Source organism: Asparagus officinalis, chromosome 10 (assembly GCF_001876935.1).
Source record: "Asparagus officinalis chromosome 10, Aspof.V1, whole genome shotgun sequence".
Classification (NCBI taxonomy): Eukaryota; Viridiplantae; Streptophyta; class Magnoliopsida; order Asparagales; family Asparagaceae; genus Asparagus; species Asparagus officinalis.
The window spans coordinates 3133828-3147766 of record NC_033803.1 but is presented as its reverse complement, the minus strand read 5'-3'; the positions used below and the strand labels follow the sequence as shown (position 1 = coordinate 3147766).

The 13939-nt window shown below is 38.0% G+C and overlaps 3 protein-coding genes across 4 annotated transcripts in view; 2 read left to right on the top strand and 1 right to left on the bottom strand.

Moving 5' to 3' along the window:
• LOC109826105 (protein STRICTOSIDINE SYNTHASE-LIKE 6-like) lies at positions 17 to 4082 on the top strand. The gene is given in 5 exon segments (XM_020393069.1): positions 17 to 380; positions 382 to 490; positions 1296 to 1606; positions 2467 to 2599; positions 3694 to 4082. Coding segments are annotated over 5 exon segments (1092 nt in total). The 5' UTR covers positions 17 to 102; the 3' UTR covers positions 3955 to 4082.
• Positions 7527 to 11493, top strand: LOC109825965 (small nuclear ribonucleoprotein SmD3b-like). The gene is made up of 5 exons (XM_020392898.1): positions 7527 to 7771; positions 9022 to 9074; positions 9167 to 9233; positions 9331 to 9387; positions 11157 to 11493. Exons 1-5 carry the CDS (start codon positions 7613 to 7615, stop codon positions 11220 to 11222), a joined length of 402 nt encoding a protein of 133 aa, XP_020248487.1. The 5' UTR covers positions 7527 to 7612; the 3' UTR covers positions 11223 to 11493.
• The window catches only part of LOC109826331 (protein GRIP), an 18665-nt gene continuing 17280 nt past the window's right edge, over positions 12555 to 13939 (bottom strand). For both annotated transcript variants that reach the window (XM_020393357.1, XM_020393358.1), the window contains exons 20-22: positions 13729 to 13834; positions 13226 to 13284; positions 12555 to 12957 (exon numbers count right to left, since the gene is read on the bottom strand). In XM_020393357.1, the coding sequence (XP_020248946.1) occupies positions 12844 to 12957; positions 13226 to 13284; positions 13729 to 13834 (279 nt within the window). In that variant the 3' untranslated portion in view covers positions 12555 to 12843. The remainder of the gene's footprint in view (positions 12958 to 13225; positions 13285 to 13728; positions 13835 to 13939) is intronic.

Below are 13939 nucleotides of genomic sequence, written 5' to 3'. Positions count from 1 at the left end.
TAATTAATTTGACTCAAAAATTCCAAACCCCTCAATGAATTCTCCCTAGAGGATATTAAAAAAAAAACCCATCTACCCACGTCTCCTACCTCAATCACACCCATGGCGAACGCCAAAACCTCTCAAACTCGACCACTTGCTCTTCTCCTAATAATCTTAATACTCCCTTTAACACTATCCGTACTTCTCTATAAAGTTCCCAAAGATTTTGATCCCATACAAATCCCTGCCTACTCTTTCGACAAATCCATCGAAGTGCCACGTACAAATAACCACATAGCCGCGGTGACACAGAGGATTGGAGATGGGCTTTTGCCCGGCCCGGAGGATCTGGCCCATGATGCTGGGAACGGGCTTCTTTATACTGGCGAGGGAGGATGGTGATGTGCCGAAGGCCGAAGTTGAGGATTGGGCTTGGGTGGGCGGCCGCCCGCTTGGGCTTGCTTTGGGCCCAGATAGGAGGAGTTTGGTTGTGGCTGAGGCTGATAAGGTGAGTGAGTTTAGCCGAGCTTTTGATACCTTTGTTTTTTTTTTGGGGGGGGATGCATATATTGTAGAAGATTAGTCATTTATTATCTCTAAACTTTTTAATTTAGCATCTTTAGAGTGGTGATGAGCATTAATTGCTTTGAATGGATTAAACTGATGGAGGTACGGTTCGATCTTAGAATATTTTGGACATTTTAATAAATACTTGGTCCACCTTGGGAGTCGAATTCAGATTCCCTTTGATGTTCATCTTCTACTATTATTATTATTATTATTATAGAAATAACTTGATATAATTATCATTTTATTAATATGAATTATTTTCGTCGCATATTTAGCTGGGGTTATTTACCACCATATATAAAACTTTTTTTTTTGACCTTTCTTCATTTTGATTTATTTTCCATGTGAGATAAGATTTGAATTGAATTAATAGCTAGCTTTGGTTTGAAGGACATAGATGTTGTTGACTCCGCTGCAAAAGTTAGAATCGCTCGACAAATTTTAATCAAATAAATTCAGGATAAGGTTTTAAAGAGTAATAAGAGTCCAATTTGTACTTTTTGCATTGTTCCAGCATTTGAACGTGGATGTTTGAATACGTCACCACTCACCAGAAGTGCAAAATACATCTGCAGAGGCGTCGACGTCAAAATGGGAATCACTGTAAACTAAGTCTACACGTCACACTAATTATGTACTTTATGTACTTAACATTTAGATGAATTTTTTTTTCATTTCATTAATTTATAATAGAGCTAATTAATTAACCATTACTAAATTTCTTATATATGAATTACATATAGGGTCTACTACTGGTCAAGCCAAACAGGGAAGTGCAACTATTAACAGATGAAGCTGAAGGATTGAAATTTAAACTCACTGATGGTGTTGATGTTGCATCAGATGGCATGATATATTTCACTGATGCGTCGTACAAATATAAACTACATGGTGATCATATGTTGGATATTTTAGAGGGCAGGCCTCATGGTAGATTATTGAGCTTTGATCCTTCAACTAATCACACTGTTGTTCTACTGCGTGATCTCTACTTCGCTAACGGCGTCACTCTTTCGCCTGATCAACGGTCAGTGATCTTCTGCGAAACACCGGTGTAAGTCTCAGTGATTAACAAGCTCATTATTTATTGGTTAATCGTGAATATTATACCTTATAAACAGGGGCGTAGCCAGAGCTTGCTTGCGCTGGGCATGCAGCTGCCCAGGGCAAGAAACTCCGCCTCTCTCACGACCTCGATCTCCCTCCTCCCCTCGCTTCACCTCCCTCTCCCACAAATCCAACCTCCTCTCCTTCCTCTTCCAGGAACAATCCCCAGCCCTCCTCCCTCTCCCACGCCTCCCTCCTCTCCCTCACGACATACTAGTAGATCACCTTTATTTTTCGCCCTGGGCGAAAAATAATCCTGCCTACGTCACTGTTTAATTATAAAGTATCTTTATTTAAACTTATTGCCCCTGTGGTTTCATTTTTGCAGATAGGCTTCCGGGGTTAGTTTGTTTACTATTTTATTCTCAAGTAGACTTTGCTAATTTTACCCTGGGGCAACATATGCCAAAATTTCACGAAGAGTTCAGAAAATTTAACTCAGGGGTCTATCTGTAATAATGAAACTACAAGGGCAATAAGTTCAAAATTGTAAAGGCATATTTTCACCTACATATTTACTTGAATTTTTTTGGTCAAGTCCAGGAGAATGTTTTGTTATTGATAGTTGGTGCTGCATCAGAAAATATACTGTCATCAATTCTGTCTTTTATTTTTTGTAAGCAGGATTAGCTTAAAAATTGCTTACAGTACTTTGAAATTTTATAGACGGTGCTAGTAAGCCATATAACATTTCTTAATGACCGATAAAAAATTTTAGCTTTGTAACAATGATTTCTACATCTGAATTTGTAATGTTAATTACAACGTGAAAATTGATTTTTTTTTTCTTTTTTTAATTTTATGTAGAAGGAGATGCCAAAGGTATCACATTCACGGGGAGAAAAAAGGGGAGGTTGAAGCATTTGTCGAAAATTTGCCTGGATTTCCTGACAATATTCGATATGATGGAGAGGGTCACTATTGGATTGCGTTTGCTGCGGTAAACCCTAATTAGTTCTCACATTATTTCTTATGATATTTACATTTCACTTCTCAAAAATGTTTGCGTTTTGCATCCTTCGAAAACTTAAACTCGCACGCCTCTGGCAGACAAGTATTATGTTGGTCTCTTTTTCCAATATCAGTCTCTTAATTAATTCTTAATCTAATATTTGAAATTAGTCCGTCGAATCATTGAAATTGCTATTAGACGCCCCAAATCTTTTAAAGTTGTTCCTAGATTAGTCCCTCTATTCATTTAACTTGATATTAGGCTTCCCAATTCTTATAAAACTGCTTCAAATTAGTCCCTCCAATTAAGAATAGCAATGACAAGTTATAAGAACGGGTGAAGAGCTGTCCAAACGGTCCGGCCCGGCCCGGATTTCCGGGTTCGTGCCACGCAAATGCCTAGCTCGTACTCGGACTCGGGGTGCCTGGGCCAGACTCCGGGCTGTCCTGGATTTTCTTTTCTTTTTTTTTTGATTCTTTTATATTTTTTTGCTAAAATTGATTAAAAAATTAGATTAATCTTATTATATCTATATAAATATGTATTAGTATATACTTACATATTAGTACATAGCTATAAATTATATGTAAGTATATATTAATGACCATATTATACTATAATTATATATAATATACATTAAAAAATATATGTAAGTATATATAAGTATACATTAATGACAATATATACTTAAATATATATAAGTATGCATTAATAACCATATCATACTATAGTTATATATGAAAAATATACATAAAAATATACATATTATATATATAATTAAAAAAACCGGGCCGGGCCGGACTAGGGTCGGGCTTCACCACCTCGGTCCGGGCCCGGGCCTGTTCGGGCCTGGCCGGGTCCGGGCCTAAAGCCCATTTGGACAGGGCTAAGTTATCCGGCGGCCCTAATAGCAAGTCAAATGAAATTTCATAAAACCCCCCCTCAATTGGCTATTTTCTGAAGTTACCCTGCGAACCTTCCAAATGTCACTTGATCCCTCCATGTTTTGTCAGAATAAACCCTCGCTAACTAACTAACGCCATTGAGAACTCACACATTTTCGTGGTCTTTTCGTTTTGCAGGGAAGGACTCGATCTTGGGATATACTGATGAGGTATCCGTTCTTGAGGAAAATTTCGCCGGTTTTAGGGAAGCTTGCATCGTTGCCTGAGCTCGAGAGGGACTCAGGCGTATTGAGCGTGACTTTGGATGGCAAGCCAGTTGCTCTTCACTCAGATCAAAGTTTGTACGCAGTAACGGTTGGGCTCAAGATAGGAAAGCATCTCTACTATGGTTCACTCACTAAGCCGTACATTAGCAGGATAGAATTGAGCCAGGCATAATTGTATTAATATTAGCTATTTATTTCTTTTGAGACAAATGTTATTGTGTATTGTTATATGTGTTGTTTATGGTTGAGCTCCATAAACTACTGGTTTACTTGCTATATATATACTTTCATAGTTTTAAATGGGAACGCTAGCTACTGATCAGTTAACATTCAAGGTATCTGCCTGCAACGAGGGAAGCACTGTGAGTTAAGACCCTCAAATTATTGAAATTGCCCTTGAGTCCCTCTGTTCTCATAAGTTTTTTCAAATGAACCTCTCTAATTTCTGATTTTACTCTCTAATTCATGTAATAAGCTACCCTGCAGAGTTTCTGTCATCCGAACATGGAAAAGGTAAGGAGGCAAAATGAGAAATAGTCCCTTATTACGTGAATAGGAATTCTGTGAACCACCGCTATTTGTACGGTTGACTTGCACCATAAATAGAATAATTAAAATTCCTAATTCAACTTGCTAATCACCCATGAACGGTAAAGGTGCTCTACCGTATGAGAATGTTTTGTTAGAATCTGATGAATGACTTGGAATCATCCCATCACATGCGTACAATTATACTTGTTGCTAAAAGTCCAAATTAATTAGCCCGACTCACAATTCACAAAGCGACGCGAAGAGCCATGTCCCTATTTAAAGGACTAAGGACAGATTCATCACTGGTGGTTTTAACCATATACAGATGTTATGACGTCAATTAATCAACCATACTAGCTCACTCTCACCAGGGGCGACTCGGGTAGCATTGACCCTCAACTCCTAAGCTAAGCCGAGTCGAGATCAGCTCTCACTCGACCTCATCAATTGAGTCGACCACCCTCATTCACTCGGAGCTGGGTCGACATCTTGCACGGCTGACTAAAGAAGCAATACTTGTCGTTCCTCTCACAGAGCCGAGTCAATAGACGGTTCGACCTCAAACTCCGCAGCGACAGCTGTCTATCCTCATCATTGCGAATCCCACGAGTCTCCATGACTCAACACCCCCCCATATCTCCTCAATCTCCATCACATCCAATCAATGATGACTCATCGCGTATGCAGTCAACATGTGTCCCACTTCACGCCAGATCAGACATGATTAGAGCCCAGACGACTCGATCTGCTCCTGCAGCCAACTCCATAGGTTGACAACTTACGTGGCCAACTCAAGAGGTGATACTTGTTGATCTATTCTCCAGGTCAAGCCCTCAAGACTAAGAAGGCAGTGGTTGTCGGCCTTCAGCCGGACGAATAAAGAGACAGTGTATCCTCGAATCCCCCACTGACAACCAATCACCATCACATTAAGCGCATGGTCAAAGTCATCATTTCTTTTAACTCTGAAGAATCTTATCAAAACCACTTCTATTAGGATGGTATACAAAGTCTTGTAGACAGAGCTGCCTTCATGGTAGTGTGAATCTCAAGGCAAATTTTATAAAGTTTTTAGGAGGGTTATCTCAAAAAAGTCCAAACTTAAAGGGGTCGTGAAATTTAAGCCCCTTATTTCTATTTCTATCTGTCAACCCACGTGTTGCTAAACGTGCACAACATGTCGCATTTGATAAAATTTGATTTTCTCGTCGCACTTCTTTTTCTTTCCTCTTGCTATGCTTCTAGTCAAAGTCAATTGTTATCGAGTTACGGTACTAGAGACGTAAGAACCATAAGATCATGAATCTCTCGAGTATCGAAGTTTTGTAGCTTATATCTTTAGGGGGGTTAGTGACCTAGGGCTGTCCATCCGGGCCGGCCCGGCCCGGCCCGGCCCGGAAAACCGGGCCCGGGCCGGGCAATATTAATAATCGGTAAATCCTTTACAAGTATAAATTTATTTCGAAATTCGTCGCATCACAATAGATGAGTACATCCCAACTAGGTTGGCACCTACTCACCCATATCACTATCATTTGCAACTTTTTTCGAAATAATTTAATTCAAATTTAAAGCTAAGAAATAAAAATTACAATTTTATGAATATTATCTAATCATTATATCTATCTGCTAGTCCCAACTCTTCAAATTTATCTTCAATCATAGCAATCCGTTCGATGCCTTGTGTTCGCTTCTCGTATCTCCACCAATCCTGTAAGCACATCACCGCTTGTACAGTATACGGATCTAAGCATGTCCTGTGGTCGTCGATCAAACGTCCTGCTGTGCTGAAAGCGGATTCCGAGGCTACAGTCGAAACCTGCACTGATAGTAAGTCACGAACCATGGTGGAAAGTATAGGATATGAAACTGATCCATATACTTTCCACCATTGCAAAATATCTAAAGCATTTCCTTGACATTTAACTAAGGAAGCAGATAAATATTCGTCTATTTCAGAAACCTCTAATCCTGATGAAGTTCCAGATCCACCAGTTAGTTCAGCTACCATTGCATACCTATCAAAACTTACACTTTTACCTCGACCTGTGCTCGAAGCTGAAGGTGCCGAAGCTGAAGACTGTTGTGTAGCTACACCATATCTAGCTGCATACTCATCATATAAGGTTTGAAAATAATTTCTAATAGCTACATAATGAGTAGTAGCAGTAAGGGTGGATCCATCATCTAAGTCTATAATCTGTCCACCATATAATGATTGTAAGAACCATAAGATCATGAATCTCTCGAGTATCGAAGTTTTGTAGCTTATATCTTTAGAGAGAAAAATTCCAGAACTTGTCATGTACCCCTCCCTAAATTTTGAGTTTTTTTTCACCCGAGAATATTTTAGTTATCTGCAAAATATGTGAAAAATACACGCTGGAGGGTTTTCTGAGCCGCCACAAAACCCAAATGATTTATGCGAGATGAACAAAGTTTAGAGGGGTAACGTGCAAAACTCCGCCAAAGGGTCCAGGGAGGATTGTGAAATTAACCCAAACTTTTTTTCAAATAATGATATTAACCCAAACTCATATGATAAGGGGGTGTTTGGTTCAATAGTGGGCAAGATCAGGATTAGGAATCCCATATTTTTTATGGAGTCCTAGCTAATCTATAAAAAAAAATTTAAGACAATTTTATATTGTCATGGAATCTTTTTTTTTTATGTTTGTTTCATAACATGAAAAAATAGAATCTAACTTTATAAAAATCCTCCAATTCCTATTCTTTAGTTTAGTTTGGAATGAAAATAGGATTTAGTCTCATAATAATATAGGGTTTGTGAAGATACGGAATCCGAAGAAAAAAAGAGAGGGAAAATAGTACAAATACGTCAGCTTTTTGCCCCAAATCCGCCCAAATCATTAGGATTTGGGTTTATATAAAATCATCATACTTTTTTAACTTTATAGATTCCGAAATCTATAAATTTTTGGGGAATCAAACTCAAGAATATGATTCATAAAGAATCTTTTATTTATAATTTTGTCATTGTCAGACCCAAATCCTATTCATTTTCTATAAAAATGGTGAAACAAAGCCGGTAAGACCCAAATCCTATTCATTTTCTACAAAAATGTTGAAACAAAGCCGGTAAGCACACCAGCGCTTTAGTTTTTGTCATCGCTAACTTCTTTGAAGCCCAAGAGCGGCCCAGCCCAGACAACATCCAAATCTAAATATAAGAACTCCCTCTCTGTCAGTGATCAACCAACCTCCATCAAAATCTAGGGTTTTAGAACTCGGAAGGGGGTGAAAAAAAGGAAAAAAAAAAAAACTTAGAAAGGGGAGAGATGAGCAGGGGGCTAGGGATCCCGGTGAAGCTCCTCCACGAGTCGGCGGGCCACGTGGTGACGGTGGAGCTCAAGAGCGGCGAGCTCTACAGAGGGAGCATGATCGAGTGCGAGGACAACTGGAATTGCCAGCTCGAGAACATCACTTTCACTGCTAGGGTTTGTTTTTTTTTTCAAAAATCTCAATTCCATCGTGTTTTCCCCCTTTGTTCGAATTTTTTTTTTTTTGATTTTTTTTGTTAGGGTTAGGGTTCGTCCGCATCAAATTAGGTCGATGGCCTCTCTTAAACCAACAAATCATCATCTTTGATAGCAAATTATTAAATTTGGCGTTCAACAGTGTTGAGCCCTAGAAGCTACATTGACTGCGTCTTATATTTCAATCGTTCTTACAATTCTATTCATTTTATATAGATGGTAGATTATTAAATGAAGTTGTATGAAAGCATCACCACTTTAAAGCGGTAAAATAAACGATTGGAAAGTTTGAAATGATACGCCTGGTGAAAAGATTGGAAACTTATGCCCGGTGAAATATGGCTCCCTTTTATTTTGAGTTGAGGTAGTGAAAGTCTATACCACGGATGTTAAATATGAAGGATAGCTGCATTTATCATTTATTATCTTCTTTCGTATCATCTTTCGCTGTTAATATTTGTCATTCAGATGAACTTGACATCAACGAAGCATGCTACTGCGTGCCTCCTAATCCAATATTTTCATCTCTATATCCCTTCGTAAGTGGAGATACCGTCACACGACAATAGTGTCCCTTTCCGTACATTTTCTACGCAGAGCCTCTTTTGAAAAGAAACCTTCAATCGTGTCTCGGACCTTGAGTTTGATATGTTACGTCATTGCCGTCAAGTCTTTGGGCATGCGAGCGATTTAGAACACGATTCGAAGAAGGTTCTTTTAACTTGTAACGAAAGATGGATCCATGACAGAGGAGGAAAATACTAGTTGTGGAGGTCGTCCATTTCCTTGAAACTACAAAATAGACTTATAAAGAGTTTTAAGAGCTGACTTAGTTTTGAGAAATAGTGTATTATGCACTCTAGTGCTCCACTTTGGGAGTTTGTAGATTTAATACACTAACGGGGGTATACTTTGATAAAACAAAGATGTCGATGGTTGTTGGGAGTTTCTAGGTCTCCTGGAACATATATTGCCCTTTCCAAAAGTTTATGGTATTTTGTTATCTCGTCTTTTAAATTTGTTCTATTGCCACTCATCTTAACATTTCGTTCAATCTTGATCCCCTTGTGTATGAACACCATTGGTTAACTCTCCTTGTAGCCATTTAGCTATGGTTGTTTCGTATCAATCATAGTGTTTTCCTTCTGGAGCTTTTGTGGTGTCAGTTTTTCGTATAATCTGTAGAATTTCAAACTTTTGTTACTTTGTAGGATGGAAAAGTGTCGCAACTTGAGCATGTTTTCATCAGAGGCAGCAAGGTCCGGTAAGTTCATCATGGCTATTGTTTTATCTTATCATACAAAATGCCAACATATATCAGTGTTATACAACTAATTTGGGCACTGATTTCTACAGGTTCATGGTCATTCCTGATATGCTAAAGAATGCTCCTATGTTCAAACGTTTGGATGCCAGAATTAAGGTGTGCAATGTGTATTCTTGTTTATCTTTGCTATAAAGTATTAACTATGGCTGAGGGTGCTAGATTTTCTCATTCTGTTTTGTTTTTTTTAATGCAGGGCAAGGGTTCTTCTCTTGGTGTTGGGCGTGGTCGTGCTGTTGCTATGCGTGCCCGGGTAAGTTCTATTTTGTTAATAGACCTATTTTCCTTTGTTACTCTGATAGCCCTGCAATGCAGTTATTAACACTTACATCACTTTGCTAGAAAAGATTTTTGTGACTGCAACTATTATGCATCTTCCTATCTCGTCATCTATTTTTTTTTCAATAATTCGATTAAGGTATTAGAATACACGTGTCACTTTAGATTACACATGAATTTTAATTCTGTTAGTATTTTAAGCTGGGCTCCGACTCGTCTAAACTGATGGTACACCTCCTACAAACGCTCTCCAGAAGCGATATCGCACCTAAAGGGGTAAAAACTGATAAAGGGGTGTCTAGCGGCTGAGCTACATGCTGGAGTCTAGCCATAAATGCATACGATATAAAGAAATGCGAAGATCCCGAATCGAAAAGAATACGGGGTTTATCTTTGCTATAAAGTATTAACTATGGCTGAGGGTGCTAGATTTTCTCATTCTGTTTTGTTTTTTTTAATGCAGGGCAAGGGTTCTTCTCTTGGTGTTGGGCGTGGTCGTGCTGTTGCTATGCGTGCCCGGGTAAGTTCTATTTTGTTAATAGACCTATTTTCCTTTGTTACTCTGATAGCCCTGCAATGCAGTTATTAACACTTACATCACTTTGCTAGAAAAGATTTTTGTGACTGCAACTATTATGCATCTTCCTATCTCGTCATCTATTTTTTTTTCAATAATTCGATTAAGGTATTAGAATACACGTGTCACTTTAGATTACACATGAATTTTAATTCTGTTAGTATTTTAAGCTGGGTTCCCATCATAAGAAGTATCATGTGCTGTATTGTAGTAGGTTGATAATCTGGAATTTGTAAGCATCTATAAGCCGTGGTTTATAGTAACAGCATTGGGGTGGGGTAGGAGGCTGTAACTACCTTGGAAAAAAGTGAAAAATAATTGGAAAAAAAAGAAAACGCATTCACGAATATGCTGGGCTTTTATTTCTTTTTTATCTTGTCTTTTTCTGATGGTGGGCCTTTTTCTTTTATTTTATCTTTCATCATCGTTTTAGGTTTAGAGGGAGAGAAACGCGTGGGTGCCCCTATGGTTTCAGCTTACCAAATTTTTATTAAAATCACCTACTGACACGTAATTAGTCACTTTATATTTTGATTATTTATTTTCAGATAATATTGGGAGTTTGGGACCAATTAAGGGTATGAAAAATGATCAACTTGGCCCTCAAGAGGACAACAGGATTTTGTAGCCAATCCTGAATATTTTGAATGGAGGCCTTGTAATTGTTGTTGCATGGGTGTCAGTTTTTCCATTTTATGTAGGTCTTATGGATTGGAAGAATGATGCGTTATATATTGGAGAAAGTATTTTGAATATTAAATTAGTCCCTCGGATATTAGTCCACAAGTTTTTCATATTTTTGAAATTAGTCCCCAAATATTCATATTTGAAATTAGTTTCACTAATCTTTTAAGTGTTTTAAAATTAGTCCGCCATATCTTCATATTTTGGAATTAGCCTAAAGATATTGTAAGCGTTCTGAAATTACTTCCCCAAATTATTTAAAGTTAAAGAGTACTCCCAAGCCGAAAAATTGGTAACTGGGGGGTGGGGGCATGTTAGTTATAAGATTTTGTGAACTAATTCCAAATTTCAATGATTTGGGGGCACCAATATCAAGTATCAAGGACTTAGGGAATAATATCGAAATAACCCTTATATGTATCACAATACAATTAGAGCTGTTGTTTATCAGCTGTTACTCATATGACGATTCCTATGTGCAGGCTCAAGCTGCAGGTCGAGCAGGTGGGCCCCCAGGCAGGGGCGCTGTGCCCCCAGTGAGGAGGTAGGAGTCTTCAGTTGCACCCTGAATTTCCTTGGATGGCTGCAATGCTTTCATTTATCAAAGGTTCTTTGGATGTAAACAGAGTCTTGCCACTATAGTAGATGTAAAATTGAGAGGGTTTTTTCTTTATATCGTATAACCGATGTTTGTTCATTATGGCCTCTACAATTTTAGAATCTGTACTGCTTTTTTATTTTTGTACCCGTGCTAGGTCCTGGTAGTGGTAATAGTATCACAGAACATTTGAGCTTCCATCTCTTCGGTGATGATGTGAATTCATGACCAACGTGTGATACTGACGGTGGATACGGAGTGTATCCGATGAAGGTTGCGTGCTTGCATTGTTCTACTGTCTTTTTTACCACTGACATCCTGAATGCATTTGCATTAAGTCGAAATTCTGGACTTGGTAGATTGGATTGTTAGCTCGTCGAAATTCAATTCTGAACTTGGTAGATTGGACTGTTAGCTCTTTGATACCGAAGAAAGAAAAGATGGCTTTTGAACGCCAAACATCTCTTGAGCAAATTATCACAAGAATTATGAAATCGTTCGTTGGTGATGCTTTTTCGTTAGTGATGGTTGTATCCTTAGTTTTAGGCCCTTGACACGTGTCAAGACCTTGGTGAAGAATGGAGGGCCAGTATAGTGGTAATTTCATTCGTTTGGGGCATGGAGTTAAGTTACGATATGATCTTTGCATAATTTTTGTAATAATCACCTTAAGATGGCACATAGACGAGTACTATGCACCAAAAGTAGATCTCGAGATAGAAATAATTCAAATAGGCAAGTTCACTGGATACCGTGGGCTAATACGAGGCAATAGTCCTTAGATCAATAAATAGATAATAACATGAGGAGCTTGAAGAGATGCATTGATCTCTCTCTCTTTCTTCCTATGCGCTTTCACTTTCACTTTCTCCAAAGGGATGCTGAGTTACAGGCTGCGGACTAAAGGTGCAAATCAAGCAGACTGGGTGCCGTTAGTTGATTTCGAACGTCTTAAAACTCCAAAATCTCGACCTTAATCCCACTCAATGTTCCTTCGGGCCATTTGTTAGGAGATAGGCGTAAGAACTCGACCTAACCTTACAAGTTCCATGTATACTAGTATACATGACCTAGTGAGAGAAGCTATTATGTAAAACATCAATGAGCCATTTCAGGCTTTCAGCTATAGCAAAAATACTAAAATCTACCTCCTGGAAATGATTTTTGTTTTCATTATTTGCAAACCTGCAAAATGAAAATTTCAGAAAAAAAATAAACAAGGCAGCCCTTCCCCCTCCTTTTGGGCGTAGCCTCAGAACTTCCTGTTCTTAAGAAGATAACACATCAAAATCAAAGTTTATACTCATGGGTCCCCTGCATGAGGGGGTTTTCTGATCTCTTGGTACTTCTTGGTGTTATGTACATTGTAATTACAAGTATATGCAAAAGTTACACATAATGTCACAAAAATGCAACTATAACGGAAGAAAGCAGGCCTTACGAGGTAGTCAAAATGCTGAACTCCCTTGCTTGGTATATGTTGAAAAAAGTATGTGCAATTCCTCAACTCTCCACCTCGAGGAATTTTTTAAAAAAAAGGACCGATATATCACAATCACCACTCAGCAAACTTACGAAAATGAGAATCTTGAGAAAAGAGAGCTCGGTGTGGATGCCCCATCAGCCAAGGAAGCAGCTGGACTTGATATATCATTGGAGCGATATGCTATTTGACACTTTCTTATCTGCAGGGGAAACTACTCACATTAGTAGATGATATGCAAGGATGATGTTCTATTTAAATATTGTGTCCTAAATGTAGAGCCAAAACTTCTGAAACCACCGTTTTCGAAAATTGAAATGTCTTATCTTGTGCCCTATTTTATGCACTGGCGGCCACTAGGGCTAAGCAGATGAAGAATCACACTTTTTGAGTTTCACTGTCGAACTTACTGAAACCACCATAACCTCAATATTTATATAGAAAAATTACTATAAAAGTCTTGGATATACCTCTTCTGGGCTGAACTGCAATAATGTTCCAACCACAGGCAGTAAGGCCTCCACTTCACCTGTTAAGAGACGATGAAATCATAAGATTCTTATCTTCATATTCTCTTGTACAAAAAAAAGTTCTAAGATTCTGAATGTAAGTTCCAGTAGAATATAAATGCATATAGTTCAAGAGTATTCATTCTAAGGGCTATTTGCATATAGATCCTTTAAATCATGGTTATTTGCAAAAATACCCCAAAATCTTAATATTGGCAAAACTACAACTTAAATCATCAACTTTGTGAAACAAAGTACCCCTAAAATCAACAAATCATCAACTATTTTGTTGATAATTTTCCCATTGTGATTACAAATTAGCTTATCAAAGTTGATGACTAGTTGCTTTGAGGGTAATATTTTTTTTTCTTCCAAAATTGATGATTTGATGGGTAGTTTTGCAAATACAGAGATTTGGATGGTATTTTTGCAAATACCCATGATTTAATGCTTTCTAAATGTACCTGTTTCAAGTAGTTTCAAAATCACGTTTTTAAGGTATGTCATATCTATCCCTTCACGCTTTTGTGATCTCTCCATGTTCCGGAGTTCAGCCTTTAACATGGCTTCCTGCAATGGTTTTTTGATATAAATAGTATTAGTAGGAAACTGTAAATTTTAGGTAACAAGAAGTTGCATGTTACCAAATCAATGTTTTATTAAGCAGGATAAAGA

What these genes read in the sequence shown, in the direction of transcription:
- LOC109825965 (XM_020392898.1), top strand. Translation starts at nt 7,613, where the DNA reads ATGAGCAGGGGGCTAGGGATCCCGGTGAAGCTCCTCCACGAGTCGGCG. An exon ending in ACATCACTTTCACTGCTAGG is followed by an intron (nt 7,772 to 9,021) that starts GTTTGTTTTTTT and finishes GTTACTTTGTAG; the next exon opens with GATGGAAAAGTGTCGCAACT. An exon ending in ATCAGAGGCAGCAAGGTCCG is followed by an intron (nt 9,075 to 9,166) that starts GTAAGTTCATCA and finishes TGATTTCTACAG; the next exon opens with GTTCATGGTCATTCCTGATA.